This window comes from Elephas maximus, chromosome 19, assembly GCF_024166365.1.
Source record: "Elephas maximus indicus isolate mEleMax1 chromosome 19, mEleMax1 primary haplotype, whole genome shotgun sequence".
NCBI lineage: Eukaryota > Metazoa > Chordata > Mammalia > Proboscidea > Elephantidae > Elephas > Elephas maximus.
In genome coordinates this window covers 65,401,057-65,416,279 of record NC_064837.1, presented here as the reverse complement: position 1 = coordinate 65,416,279, position 15,223 = coordinate 65,401,057, and the positions used below count along the sequence as shown (strand labels likewise).

Here is a 15,223-nt window from a genome sequence, read left to right as displayed (position 1 = left end):
TTAATGGTAGCTGTGTCAGAAGGCCTTTGATGCACAAAACAGAAATGAATACTTCTCCCTGCCTCCCCCACTGTTGAATCACGGAACTGGCATCCAGCCAGGCAGCTGAAGATCTAAGGATTCAGACAACTTCCAAGGGAAACTATGAAGAATCTAAGACAAATACATTGAGTTTGCTTTCGGAGTGTGGTTAGAACTCACACTCAAGGAAATAACCAATGTGAGTCCCGTGGAAGCTCTGTAACAGAGAGGAGCTCTAGCATTTGAGGCAGAACCTTTGGAAGACCTTCCGTAAGCAACAACAGTGAACAACTGAAAATAGGTGCTCAGTCAAAGGCATTTGGAAGGGATAGGAGGCACTTTTTATTTTATACCCTCCTGGATTGTTTGACATTTTTGCATTGTGCATGCATTAATTTTACATTAAAAAAAAAATCACTAGTTAAATAGGATTATGCTTTGCAAATCACTAGAGAGAGGAAAATCAACCCCCCCGCCCAAGCATCCTAAATAACAAAAGTTAAAGATAGAAATAAGCAAAAACAAAAATAGCACAAATACAGAACCAAACATAGTGATGATTATGAATTGATAAACACCCCTTTAGAAGCAAAAATTCAAACTGGGTCAACCCAAAATCCAACTGTTTTAAAAAAAAGAAAAAGATTCAACAAGGATGAAAGGAAAGGATAGGTTGGCTGCACTGAGGGTACCATCTCCTTACGGGCAATTAAAGGGACAAAAAAGGTATTTATCCTGCCTTGAATAACTAGTTCAGGAAATCAAACCTGTAGTTACAGAATGCTTAGAAAATAAAAATCACAAACATTTCATATCCAAAATAATCAAATTCATGGCATTAAGTTGTTACTAAAATGAAACCCCAGAAAAATCAGAAAACAGAAGACTGAAAACATTTAAGAAATTTGGAAATGAGTACTGTCATACATTATCATAAAAAGCTAAACCTGATTCCATCAGTGGAACAGAAAAGAATGCTCAGAAATCATCTCTAACATAAATACTAACTATAAGCATTTAAGTATTTACTATATACTCCAAGTAGCATTTTAAGTCACTGGGGAAAAGTGTTCAAATATTAAAAAAAAAATAAAAATAAAAACAGCTCCTTGACACTGAAAATAAATTCCAGCTACAGATTTAAATGGTACAAAAAAACCCCACAATAAACAAAAATTATAGGTGAATTTTTATATAAAATTCAGGTGGGAGAGTTTTTCTAAGCAAAACTTTACAACTGAGAGTCAGTCCCTCATCGTCTTTTTTATTTTTTGAGTTACCTTGTTTATTGCTTACTGTTCTCTCTCACTAGAATGTAAGCTCCATGGAGACAGGATGGTTTGAGGGAAAAGTGAAGGCTGAAGGCCATAAAAGAAGCGATGGCTCTACAAGTCCAGGCTAGGGAAACGCTGCAGCCACGTGGCAGAGCATCTACAAAACGTGGGGACGGGTTTGGGTTAGAGAGAACATTCCCAATCCCGGGCACTCTGGGATGGAAAGAGGGGGAGGATCCTATTCTGGTTTGTGGGTGTTTTTTTTTAATAAGTACAAGGAATAGTGATTATTTAAAACTTTTTTGTTGAGTCAAGGACTTATGGAAATCTCATGAAACAATACAACCTTTCTCCAAGTAAATACATTATTCCCAAAATGTTGGAGATGTGAAGCCCACCCATACTTCCTGAAGAGCTATGAGATTCAAGTAAAATAAATAATCTGGCCTGAACAGTACATTTTTAATAAAATTAAACATTTTATTGAAGTGTTATATATATATGAAAAAGCACAAATTGTTAAGTGTACAGCTCTAAACCTTCACAAAGGGTACACACCTGTTCAGATTTAAAAAACCCAGAACCTTATCAGTTTGCCAGCAGCCCCTCTTCCTTTCACAACCTCACCCACAACCTGATTTCTAACAGCAGAAATGAATTTCTCCTGCTTTTGTAATTTTATAGCGGTGAGTTCACATATGACGGGCTGTTTCATTTGCATGTGGATTCGTCGCTTTCAGAGCAGCTTTACGAGGTGGATGTTCGCATGTTGAGCTGGTTCTGGATACCATCTTTGGAAAAAGGCAACAAGAAATGAGGTCCCGTTTGTCCTGGTATCAGTTTACCTTTCAAAGTGCAGTCCGGGCTTCATCAAGAACAAAAGGTAAATTAATTGCAACCGAAACATCCAAAAAGAGTAGAGAAAGCTATTAAATAAAAATAAAAACAGCGTAACTGCCATGGCTAAGCACTTCCTTTCAGCTTCCCTTTTCTTTCAAACCATTCTGATACCCGCAGTTGGCCTACGAACCCACCATCTCTCACCTGGAGGGCCGGTGCCTTAGCCGGTAAGTCACTGGCACATAACACGAACACCCGGCGATCACATGCCTCTTGGACTGTGGCGCCGCGGGGCTGTCATGACGTCAGGGGTGTATGTCTCCCACAGGGGGTCCCCGCAAGCATCCACCTGCAAAACCCAACGCGGCTCGGGCGCCGACTCTCCAATTCCGGAACCTGAGAGCACTCGTGCGGAGGGGATCCGGACGTCTTTCCAAGTCTAAAACAGGGACAAGGACCAGGATTTGGCTGAAGGACCGATTGCGCTACCCTCTCCTCTGGAGTTAAAACATTACCGCGACCACGAAGGGACTCGAACCCTCAATCTTCTGATCCGAAGTCAGACGCCTTATCCATTAGGCCACGCGGTCTCTACGCACAAACAGCCCCTATTAGGACAACTATTTCGTGATCGAGGAACTTACCAGCGCTACCACGGATTCCAGGAGCTACAATCCCGATTCCCGCCCGTGACGCTCCCTGCGGCGAAGCGCGCGTGCCCCGTCCCTCCCCTGCCGAGTCGCCGGCACGCCACCTCTGAGAGGCAGAGCCTGGCTGGAGCTGCAGCAGCCCGCTGATCGGTGCGGGTATATAGCCTAAGAGATGAGCTCTCCGGCCTCGCCTCAGGGGCTACGAGTTCGAGTCCTTGCGCGCGCCCCTCCTTTTGAGCGGGTGGCCCATGTCCTTCCGCGGCGCGTGGCGCAGCAATCGGGCCCTGGTTTTATTTGTGGGCTCGTTCCTCGCTCGCTCTTCCGCGTCCAGATTGACTCCAGCAGCTCTCTCGGACACCCCTTGACACTGGCTGCATCTGCGCCCCCTCTGGGCACCCTTTTGCCCGGGCCGATAACTTCCCCGTTACCTGGCCTGTAACTCCTGCTTTTCGCGCAGCCGGTGCTGACACGGTGCGGGACAGCGGGGCTTCCGCTTGTCAGCCTGGGCCCGGGCCTGCTTGGTCCCGGGGTCCGCGGGCGTCGTGGGGGCGGGCGTTCCGGCACGTGGGGCTCAGCCGGCAGTAACCACCGACCACGTGGAACCGACTCTTAACCGCGCCCCAGTGGCCTAATGGATAAGGCACTGGCCTCCTAAGCCAGGGATTGTGGGTTCGAGTCCCACCTGGGGTGGCTTCCTCCGCCGGGAGCTTTTGGTGTTGGGACGCGCAGGTCTCTGCCCTGTCCCGCTCCACCTTCCAGGCTGCAGTAGAGACTCAGCTTCTCTGTTTGCTCCCAGCCTTTGCAATGCACTGTCCCCACCTCCCCCCTGGACTTGTCTCACAACGCAGTTGGTAGGTTTCCGCGAGTTTTTTGTCCCGTCTCCGGGCGCCCCATGGCTGGCACTGCTTTCGGCCTCTCGGGCTCCGGGCTTCCCCGCCAGCTGGGCGAGGGCCGCGGAGCTGGGCGTCCTGGGAACACGCTGCACCCTACAGCCTACTGGGCGAGTCCTGTCCAAAAGATGGGGGTCAGTACGGCGGCAACCTGAGCCCAGCCTAGTGGGGACACCTCAGGCCCTCCTCGCCCTTTCCCCCGTTAGATTAGGGCAGGGAACCGGACTTGGGGCGGTGGGAGCGGGTGGGGACGACTCTGGAGTTCGGGTCTGACCGCCTGGGCGGTAGCGAAGCTTGGCGACTTCCGGGAGGGGGTGGACTAAAAAAGTACCCCAGGTGGGACTCGAACCCACAATCCCTGGCTTAGGAGGCCAGTGCCTTATCCATTAGGCCACTGGGGCTTGCGGCGCACAAAGGTGGCGTCTTTTCCTCTAATAGGCTGTTGCAGACGGTTCGGCCTCCCCTTCTTCTAAAAAAGGCCTAGACAGGCGCGCATTCATTGGGCTGGCGCGGTCTGCCCGCCGTGGTGTCGAGGACGTGGACGGGCACTGAACTTCTCACAAATAGAACCATACTCTTTCTTAAAGTCTAGCTTCTTTCCCACAACATTATATCTATGCATCCATGTTCATTCTTTTGCCCTCGTTTTTTTTTTTTTTTTTTTTTAAAGGATGGGTCCTACTTCTGTGTTCTACTGTCCACACCAGCCTGTTTTGTTTCACTTTATGGTTTCCCTCCGTGGCTTAAATGTTTTTCCAGGCCACTTCACATGGCACCGGTGTTTTCTGAGGGTCTTCACAGGTCCAGCACTATGCGCCTGGGGCGACCTACAGGGATGCCGACCTCATCCTGGACCACCCCTTCCCTGTTCTTCCACCTTCACCATCTAACCATACGTTCCCCCAGCTTCTGGCTTGCCCCCCTCCTCAACTGCTCCCATCCATTCCCAAGACCCCACTTGTCCCCCTGGCCTGGATTTCCCAGATCCAGCCTCACTCCTGAGCTCCAGGGCTCCATCCCCTCTCCTGGCATGGTACCTGGATGGTCCTCCACAGGCCCCACAGAGTCAACTCTTCACAGACAAAACCTCACTCACCATCCAGCTGTCCTCCCAGGCATCACCCCAGTCACACACCTGCTCCCACGCCACCACGGCCAATCTTCTGCCCGCAAGCCCTCTTGCATGTTTTCTCCCCATCCCTGTCACCACTGGGCACCTGACTGCTCACCTGGGTCAGCCTGCAACCTGTGCCCCTTCCCTGCAGCCTTGCCTTGTTCAGTCATGGCCACACGATCTTCCCCAGCATCCTCTGTTTTGGGTAAAGTCTAAATGTCTTAGTTGTCACATTAAAACCTTTCTGGATCTGGCTCCCACTCACCGTGGCAAACTTGCCTTCCTTAGCTCCTTGTTCCCTGGGTTCCAGCCAAATGAGCTATTAAGGATGGTTAACATTCCCTGAGCACTTGGTATGTGCCATTAATCACTTACTCATTTAAATTCCACATTAATCCTATGAGGTAGGAACTAGTAACATCATCTCTAGTTTATAGATAGGGAACTTAAACTTCCAAAAAAAAAAAAAGAACCCAAACGGACTGCCCAGTCAATTCTGACTCATAGTGACCTATCTATAGGACAGGGTAGAACTGCCTGATAGAGTTTCCAAGGAGCACCTGGCGGATTCAAACTACCAACCTCTTGGTTAGCAATCATAGCACTTAACCACTATACCACCAGGGTTTCCACTTAAGGTTCAGAGAAGTAATTTGCCCAAGGTCCCACAGCTGGGGGGATGGTGGATTCAAAGCCCATCCTCTCCATCAGTGTATACACTGTCCCAGCCACAGGCAGGGCCCTGGCATTGACCATACTTTCTTAGCCCTGACCTTAGCCAGCACTGGAGCTTCAGGTGACGTGCTCTTTCCTTTTTCCATGCCCAGCTCCTCCCCTCCTTCAGGCCCATCTCAAAAGCCACCTCCTTCAAGTATATCTTTGTGATGCCTAAGTTTGAGTCAACTTGGTTGGGCCATGATTCTCAGTAGTTTGGCAGTTATGTAACGACATAGTTATCCTTCACTTTGTGATATAATGTAATCACTTCTTTGATACGATCAGCCCATCAGTTGTAAGAGGAGTTTCCTCAGGGATGTCTCTGAGCCTCCTGCTGGAACTAGTCACTCCTGTCACTCCCACAGGTTATTCAGGCCTTTCTTATGTCCTTTGCTACATTTAGGTCCTGTTTCTATAACAGGACTTCATTTTTCCTGTCAGCTTTTCTCATCACCTGATCTTTCTCTCTCCCTGCAAGTGGAATGTAAATTCCCCAGAAGAAAGGTCTTTGTTTTGTGCACTGCTGATTCCCCACCACTTCAGCTAGCACCTGGCAGTCAATAAGTATGTGCTGAACTAATGAAAGAACTAATGAATGTTGCACTTCCTTGCATATAAGCCTCAGCTCCCCACTAGGCCCTAAGTCCCTCGAGGGCAGGGACCACATCTTTCAGATCTTTTGTTATTTTGTAAAAAGGTCATTTATAAACGTTCTCACATGAATGATGAGGTCCCTGCTCACGTAAGGTGTATATACTACTACTGTTCATCACCCTGCATTTGAATCATCACGATATTTGTCAAACAAGTAAATTAGATCAAAATAAGACAGAATATTCTAAGAAATTCATACACACGAGTAATCCACCACTGTCACGTAGCCTGGGTGCTCTTTCCCTTGCCTATACTGTTGCAAACATCACTTCCCAGTTCCAACTTGCTCTTTTTCTGCCTCCAAGAACCCACTGCCCAACACATGGTATGCCTTCCTCATGCAAGACCTTCAGTAGCTCCGTTTACCTACGTTTCATAAAATCTAAACTCCTTAACTTGAATTCAAGGCTCTCCACACTGAGCCTGCATCTTCCTCTCCAGACTTATCTCCCATAATCCCTCTGCACAATACGCCATTCAGTACTACTGGCTTCTTGTCACCTCCCCCCCTTTCCTGTCTCCGTTATTCATATTGTCCCCCTCAACTGGCATGTTCCACTCCTCTCTTTACTTATTAAGGTCCAGCTCAAATGTCCACTCACCTCTCTCAGCCCTGCTACCTGAGTGCACGCTCCGAGAGCAGACCCCAGAGCTCATTCCTCCCTGTTTCCCCTGTACCGTGACATATAGTCAGTGGCAAGCAAATAATTGTTAGGCACACTTCACCTGAGAGAAAGGTAGGACTTCTGTTCTGAAGCATCCTGAATGAGAAGGGAAGCCTATTAAAGTTTAAAATTTTATTGCAGCTAATACATTAAATGGACAATTAAGGTTTGACAACATGATGACTGCTTATAAAGACCTTTACAATCGGTGCCTGCAACCTTCATTCCAAAGGAACATTCATATTAGATATTATATCTACTATGATAATGTTACAGTGGCAGCTCTAATATTATAGACAAGTATCAACAAAAAAGAAAGAAAGAAATCTCTTTGTGGTGTTAAAGGACTCTTAGCTGCAGCTGCCAGACACCCTGCAGAGTGGTCTCTGCCAGCTGCAGGGGGTCATCTCAGTCCATGTCTACCCTTCGGCTTGTCTTGATGGCAGAATTTATTCTCTTTTGTCTCAGCCTTTCCCGATTCGCATTTTCTATTCTGAAAATAAAAAGACCACAATTAGGCCCAGATGCTCAATAAGTGCTTTTGAAAATGGCAAGAGACACTGGAGCTCCATGGGACCCTGAGCAGCCAAATCAGCGGGTGCCAGCTCCTTCCCCTCGTTTCAGGTCAGTCTTCCCCCCTTCCTGGGGCTTTTCCACCTGTCTGCTGAGAGGTCCTGGACTTTACCCTGCCTCCTTTATTACCTGTGCAGCCTCTTGTCCACAGGGATCCGTTTATAGAAACATACATCCTTTCCTTGAGCCCCGGTGGCACAGTGGTTAAAGTGCTCAACTGCCAACTGCAAGGTTGGTGGTTTGAAACCACCAGAGGCCCCTCGGGAGAAAGATGTGGCAGTCTGCTTCCATAGAGATTTACAGCCTTGGAAACCCTATGGGGCAGCTCTGCTCTGTCTTACGGTGTTGCTCTGAGTCAGAATCAACTTGATGGCAGTGCGTTTTTTTTTTTTTTTGCATTTTTTAGGGTCTTTTCTGGTACCTGATCCTCCGAAGCACAGCATCTTCTTTGGATGGCATTTTGGGGGTCTGGCTGGCCTCAGTGATCATGTCTCGAATTTTCTGTAGGCAAGCGGCCAGATTCCGGAACTGATAGCGGCTACATTCAGAGCTGAGTATCAACTCTCCTGCCCTGTTGATCTTATTTTTATGCTGTAGAGAATAACGGAGAAGCCAGAGTCCTACAGAGTAAAGGGTTAAAAGCCACTGAGGGATTATGGGGGAAGGGGTCACTGGTTACCGTGATGGCAATCTTCTGCCGCACGGGTTCTGCAATCCAGTCGGCGGTTGCCAAATGGAACCTGACTTCAGCCTTGGAGTTCACTGTGGATCAAAGGGAGAAGGGACACGGGTCACTGAGACTCTCAGTGGGGGGCTGGTGACCATCCAGAAACAATGAGAGGTGAGACATCCCACCATGTACATTTCTATCCTATGTCAGCTTGGGGATACAAAGTTGGTCATGGAGTGAGCCTGCAAAGATAGTGAGGTGCTTCTGGACAAAAATAAACTTGCAGTAGCTCAATTTTCAGTGCTTTTCTTACAGTTTTACTGGGCTCTGGAAAGAATGGGGGTAACAGGCTCCATGAGGATGGAAACCTGTTCTTGTAGCTGGCTGCCAACTCACACTGTGATTTCCTTTGTTTAGACTCGAAACCCAATCCCAGTCCTAGCAACCCACGGCTGAAAGTCTGAGATTCAGAGCTCATTCAAAAGAAGAAACAGGATTATTATAAGCTGGCGGAATTTAAGCTTCTGCTGAAAAATCCTTTCATTACACACAAATACAGACATGGAGCTCCTCGAGCCTGTCTCTCAGCTGAAGTTTAAAGTAAAAGAAAACAACATAGGCACCCTGTACCTTTATTAACATTCTGTCCCCCAGGACCACTACTCCGACAATAAGATATCGTCATGCGATCTGTAAACCAGAAGAACACAAAAATTTGATTATCCCAAGGGAAAATGTGTAAAGTGCTACTAGTTTACCCTCTGTAGAACTGTCCCCGGCACACATAATACCCCTTTTTCAATGGCGTTTATACAGATGCATGTAACATTCAAATTAGTCAAGCTGGAGATTACTTACAGATGTCAAAACTCAAACAAATTGAGGGTGAGGGACTTTGCTGAGGTCACACAGACATCCAAGGGAGTGAAATCATAACCCAGGTCGTTTGCTTCTGGTCTGCTGCCTGCCATGTTAGCTTTCTGCTGTTTGTTTTAAAGCAAGGACTGTCTCAAAAGCTCAAACTAAGGGACACGCTCAGTTTAATGTTTAATTTCAAACTGTGGTGGTTGTGGAATCCCAGTTAGCTCCAAGGGCAGGGCTGTATCTCATTTACTGTGTGGTCACCGTGTAGTCCCAGTGCCCAGCTGAATCAGTGAGCACCTGGTTTGGCATTGGAGCCTATGTTTCTAACACTGGCTCAGTCACTAACTGACTGGGAAATCTTGGCAGAGTCCCACCACTTCTCTGGGTCTCAGGTTTTTTTTTTTTTAATCTGTAAAATGAGGTTTCTTCTGTCATTTTTATAATTCATGGAAAGCAGTCTTGTAGCGTCTCAGAGGAAAGTAAGGAAGGCATGTTGTTGTTGTTAGTTGTCGTCAAGTCAGTTCCGACTCACAGCGGCGGCCCTAGGTACAACACAACGAAATGCTGCCTGGTCCTGCGCCATCCTCACAAGGAAGGCGCGGTAGTGGGAAAACTTCAGAGACTAGATTGTGAACCATAAGAGGTTTGGATGGCAAAGAATGTCGCACGATGGGGACAGAGAACAGGCCTCAGTGGACGTTGGTGACCCGCCTTGACACTGCTTCTGAGAAGCTTTCTTCTTTATGAAAAATCAGATTAAATTCTGTTTCTGAACAGGCTATATGCACATGGTGCTGTAGGGGAATGACCCCCCCCCCCCCGCCCCATGGTACACTTGCAACGTCGCACGTAACCACAGAGGTTACATAGGCAAGGCTTGAACTGTGCTGAGTCTAGTCTTCACAGGAACGTCCTGCACTGAGTCTAGTTTTTGCAGGAATGTCCTGCAGTCCTTCCAGAGCATGAGCACATGGGGGGCTTGTGAGGGGCTGCTACAGGCCGTTTCCCACTTGCCTCTCTCTTGCCCCTGAGAGGCTGTCATGAGACAATTTCTCATCACCCCAGGTTCTGATGAGATAGAAGGCTTTTTGCACATACCCCTCCCCAACCTTCAGGCACACAGCTGCAGGCTACAAAATTGCTTAGCTGCAGCATGGCACTGGCTCCTCGGCAACAGGGAGTCATATCAGTGGACATCTGGCCTCTTGTTTCAGTGTCACTCTGAGCAAGGGCCACAGGGAGCCACACCTTCGGCTACTCTTCCTTTCACTGTCCATCCAAGTAATAAGCTGTCCAAATCTAAAAGGGCCCATTGTTTCTTTACTGGCCAAATTTGTCAGGCCTGGCCTTCTGCTTGACACGTACAAAATTCTAAAGGTATGGATTACATGGAGAATTCTTCCACTCCTGTTCCCCAGCCACTGAGTTTGTCATTTCCTCTCTACTCCCCAAGGCAGCCCTGTATCCAGCTTCTTGTATATTCTTTCAGATATATATACATGTACCTGTATACATATATGTAAAACACAAATGATAGCATACTATGTATACTCTACTGCACCTTATTTTTTTCAAGTAATGACCAACTGATGTATTACAGAGATTGTCCATGTCACGAGCACATCCAGAGCTCTCCGTACACGTTGTGCACTGCACGGTACTCCACTGAGCAGCTGCACCATCCTTCATTCGCTGTTCTAAATGATGCTGCAAGGACTCCAGTTCTGCACTCCCAAAGATAATTTCTGTCCTTTTAGGGTGCATATGAGGGGTGGGAGCAATGACAGCTTTTTAATAAAACAGAATTACTTACCTATAGGAATGTCATTGTTGGCTTGCTTTGCATCATCCTGTAAAGTAATGTACACAGAGTCAAATACGTATTATCTGTTGGGTAACTCCTACTTGGTCCAAGGCATCAAAAGAAATTACATAAAGCCACAATGCACATATAGGCATTGCTATTTTCAGGGCCCCCAGCAAACTCATCCTATCAGAATGATGGATGAAGTATCCCCAGTCTCCAGAGGTACCACCTCAGAATACTTCTCTAGGGAAATGGACTGACCTCTCAGCCTTGCCTGCCTCAGCCTGAGCTTGTGCTGGTTCCCATCAGAGGCCTGGCTCCTGGGAGGAAGGAAGCCACAGCACACATATATCAGAGAGACTCCAAAAGGAACATTCTCTGCCAGCCTGGAGCCACAAACTTGGTAGCCCACCTGATCCTTCCTGGGCAACAAGAGGTTGTTCCATTTGCAGTTCCCTTTGCTTAGGAGGTTCATCACCCCACTATTCTCACAGCCAGCTAGCTGCCTTGTTTTTTCCAGGTCTTTACTCTAATGTCACTTTCTCACTGAGGCCTTCCCACACCATCCTACTTAAAAACTGCAACCTTACCCAGCCCTAGCACTCCACTTCCTTCTGGGCTTTATTTTTCTCCAAGGCACTCAGCACTCCTCACATACCCTATATTACTTATTTTTGGCCTGTCTCCTTCCACTGGAATATAAAAAGAAGCACAAGCATTGTCTTTTGTTCACTATTCTCTATCCAGCCATAGCACAGTGCACACAGCATGCTCTCAGTAAAAGTTTGCTGAATGAATGAATGAACGAATATTCTCTTGGAGTGATGCAAGTGGAAGCTCAATGGAATTGGATGAGTCCTGGCTCCCCAGCTCCCTGGGCTAATACAGTGGATGCACACAGTGGCCTGTCAATAAATGCATGCAGGAGGAACGAAGGATAGGTCCTATTTTCTCAGCCGTGCTGGGGTTACTAGAGGCTCTGAACAGTGTAATCTTCCTCTTAGCGAACAACTTTGCAAGCTCTGGCCTTTCTTATCCACCTTCGAGGACCAGAATGCCCCCGTTTGCCTTTGGGACAGGAATTTGGGCCCGTGGGCCGGGAAACGAACGCGGAAAAGCTGGTGGCCTCGAAAGAAGCATATCCAGTGGGCTCTCTCCAAGCGTAAAGAACCCGAACCACAGCTGGCACCATGACACCCTCTCCAGACCCAGGCCTCAGTTCCTGGGGCAACCAGCTCCTGCCCCGGGAGAATGTCGCGTAGGGTGCGAGGCGGGGCTTCGACGCAGAGGCAGGCCAGGCCAAGGAGACCCCGGATTCCTGACGTCACCCAGCAGAGGCAAAAAAACGCTCCTTTCGTATCCCGCGTTTCCCCGCTCACCGGGACTCTCCAGGCGGTGTCCGCCCCCTTGGATTCGGGGTATAGCTTCTCCAGGCTGTAGATACTCTGGAACTCGGCGCCGTCTACCTGCTTGTGCAGAGTTCGGCGGGGACAGCGCGCAGGCGGCGGGAGCAGCCAACCTCCGGCTCGGCTCACGCCCCAGCGAATGTACCTGCCGGCCGCCATGTTCGGGACTCCCGCCTGCTTCCGGCGGGCGCTTTCTATCAGCCTTCCGCTAGCTCGCGCTTCCGTCGAACTTTAGTTCCGCGCCGCTTTTAGCCCCCATCTTGGGGAGGAGGCGAGCTGGGCTCGGTGTTGCTCTCTGGCGGCGACTCTTAGAGGCTCCGTGTTGGTCGCCCGCGAGAGGTCTGGTCGGCGCTCTGGGGTTCGTTCCAGCAGTGGGCCTGACGTTGGCCAGACAGCGAGCTCGCAAGATTGCCTCCTCCTAGTGAAAAGAACCCCCTGGATCCCGTGTCACCTAGAAACGCCACTTCTTGTCTCCCTTACAGAGTCTATTTTTTCCGCCTGGATCGCTCTTTCCAATCTCACATTATCAACGAGGCCCGCCCTGACCCGCCTGTTGTTGGTAGGTGCCGTCCAGTCGGTTCGGACTCAGAGCGACCCTGTGTATAACAGAACAGAAACACTGCCCGGTCCTGAGCCATCCTCACAATTGTTGTTATGCTTGAGCCCATTGTTGCAGTCACTGTGTCAGTCCACCTCCTTGAAGGTCTTCCTCTTTTTCACTGACCCTCTGCTTTACCAAGCACGATGTCCTTCTCCAGGGACTGGTCCCTCCTAACAACATGTCCAAAGCATGTGAGACTAGTCTCTCTATTCTCGCATCTAAGAAGCATTCTGGTTGTACTTCTTCCGAGACAGATTTATTCGTTCTTTTGGCATTCCGTGGTATATTCAATATTCTTCACCAGCACCCTAATTCAACGGTGTCAATTCTTCGGTCTTCCTTATTCATTGTCCAGCTTTTGCATGCATATGAGGTGATTGAAAACACCATGGCTTAGGTCAGGCGTACCTTAGTCTCCAAGGTGACATCTTTTGCAGCCAGTTTGCCCAATGCAATGTGTCTTTGATTTCTTGGCTGCTGCTTCCATGAGTGTTGATTGTGGATCCAAGTAAAATGAAATTCTTGACAACTTCAATCTTTTCTCCCAGCCAGAAAGGTCCCTAGATGGTGCAAAATGGTTTGCGCTGGACCTAGCCTGGCGGTGCCATGGAAGATAGGACTGGTGATCTGCTCATGTAAAGATTAAACCAAAAAACCAAACCCATTGCCGTCAAGTCAATTCCGAATCATAGTGACCCTACAGGACAAAGTAGAACTGCCCCATAGGGTTTCCAAGGAGTGGCTGGTGGATTCAAACTGCTGATCTTTTGGTTGGCAGCCAAGCTGCTTCTTCTTCTTTTTTTTTTTTTTAATGATTTTTATTGTGCTTTAAGTGAAAGTTAACAAATCAAGTCAGTCTCTCACACAAAAACTTATTTACACCTTGCTGCATACTCCCAGTTACTCTCACCCTAATGAAACAGCCGGCTCTCTCCCTCCACTCTCTCTTTTCGTGTCCATTTTGACAGCTTATAACCCCCTCTACCCTCTTGTCTCCCCTCCAGGCAGGAGATGCCAACATAGTCTCAAGTATACACCTGATCCAAGAAGCTCACTCCTCACCAGCATCCCTCTCCAACCCATTGTCCAGTCCAATCCATGTCTGAAGAGTTGGCTTCAGGAATGGTTCCTCTCCTGGGCCAACAGAAGGTCTGGGAGCCATGACCACTGGGGTCCTTCTAGCCTCAGTCAGACCATTAAGTCTGGTCTTTTTATGAGAATTTGGGGTCTGCATCCCACTGCTCTCCTGCTCCCTCATGGGTTCTCTGTTGTGTTCCCTGTCAGGGCAGTCATCGGTTGTAGCCGGGCACCATCTAGTTCTTCTGGTCTCAGAATGATGTAGTCTCTGGTTCATGTGGCCCTTTCTGTCTCTTGGGGGCAGCCAAGCTTTTAACCAAGCCCTGTGGAGCATGGAGCAGTTCCACTCTAACACATGGGTCCCCATGAGTCAGAATTGACTCTACAGCAAAGTATTTTTTTTCTTCCCCAGCTAGAATGTAAACTCCACAGGGCACTCGCTCGGCTTGCTGCCATATCCCGAGCACGTAGAACACAGTCCATAGTAGTTAATAAATATTGATAACTCAAGTTTTATGGAAATGTGTTTTTGAAAGTTGAGCACTGGTAGAGCTGGGTTTTAGTAACTTCAGGCAGTTTTCACAAAGCAGGCTATACCCAAATCCCACTGAGCATGCGTGTGATGGTTTATACCCAGACACTCTTGTAGGACAAATACCAGATGGAAGGAGTGGGAGGCAGGTCGCAGAAAGAAAGAGTTTTAAAAAGTAGAACACTCCACCCCCAGTCTTGTGGGGGACGTAGCTTGTGGAATGTGACTGTGATTTCTTCCAGCCAGGAGTCTTAGGGAGACTGTGGAGTTTTGGGAAGACAGTGGAGTCTTAGGGAGACTGCAGAGTCTTAGGGAGACTTAGGCGAAGAAAAGGTAGATTAGAGAACCACAAGCTAAGTACAGCCCTTTTCTAGGGCTGATAAAGCACGATGAACTCCAGAACTGAGACATTCTTGTTCTGAAAAATTTTCCAGCGGTGTCTGAAAACAGCTAAAAGTTAGGAAGTTACTTTCTCGAGAGGCAGTGTGGTAAACGAAAAGAAAGCTCAATAAATGTTAGTAATACTAGTGGTTGTCTCTTAATGAAGAGTTCTATTTTTAGGAAAAAGCATACTTGCCTAGAAAAATATGCCCCCCGGGGATGCTGGCTGTTTAAAACAAGAGATTGTAATGAAAAAGGCTTTACCTTCTGAGTATCATTGGGACAGGTAGTCTTTACCCCGTTGCCGTCGAGTCCATTCTGACTTCTAGTGATTCTATAGGACAGAGTAGAACTGCCCCACAGGGTTTCCAAGGAGTGGCTGGTGGATTTGAACTGCTGATCTTTTGGTTAGCAGCAGAGTTCTTAACCACTGCGCCACTAGGGCAAAGCCTTTAGAAGGGATAAACTTCCCAGGCACTGACTTTAT

The 15,223-nt window shown here is 48.0% G+C and overlaps 1 protein-coding gene, 1 long non-coding RNA gene and 3 other non-coding genes across 5 annotated transcripts; 1 reads left to right on the top strand and 4 right to left on the bottom strand.

Moving 5' to 3' along the window:
• Positions 1-1,781: 1,781 nt before the first annotated feature.
• LOC126062501 (uncharacterized) lies at positions 1,782-3,455 on the bottom strand. Its single transcript, XR_007514073.1, has 3 exons — positions 2,780-3,455; positions 2,340-2,574; positions 1,782-2,086 (listed from the first exon to the last, which is right to left on the bottom strand). It is a non-coding gene; the product is annotated as an uncharacterized LOC126062501 (long non-coding RNA).
• Positions 2,653-2,725, bottom strand: TRNAR-UCG (transfer RNA arginine (anticodon UCG)). The gene has a single exon. It is a non-coding gene; the product is annotated as a tRNA-Arg (tRNA).
• Positions 3,403-3,475, top strand: TRNAR-CCU (transfer RNA arginine (anticodon CCU)). Its single transcript has one exon. It is a non-coding gene; the product is annotated as a tRNA-Arg (tRNA).
• A 528-nt stretch (positions 3,476-4,003) lies between these two features.
• Positions 4,004-4,076, bottom strand: TRNAR-CCU (transfer RNA arginine (anticodon CCU)). Its single transcript has one exon. It is a non-coding gene; the product is annotated as a tRNA-Arg (tRNA).
• Positions 4,077-6,951: 2,875 nt separating this feature from the next.
• On the bottom strand, positions 6,952-12,314 carry MRPL58 (mitochondrial ribosomal protein L58). Its single transcript, XM_049861088.1, has 6 exons — positions 12,119-12,314; positions 10,746-10,782; positions 8,699-8,758; positions 8,078-8,160; positions 7,820-7,989; positions 6,952-7,318 (listed from the first exon to the last, which is right to left on the bottom strand). The coding sequence occupies exons 1-6, from the start codon at positions 12,302-12,304 to the stop codon at positions 7,234-7,236; spliced, it is 621 nt and encodes a 206-aa protein (XP_049717045.1). The 5' UTR covers positions 12,305-12,314; the 3' UTR covers positions 6,952-7,233.
• Between the last annotated feature and the right edge of the window lie 2,909 nt (positions 12,315-15,223).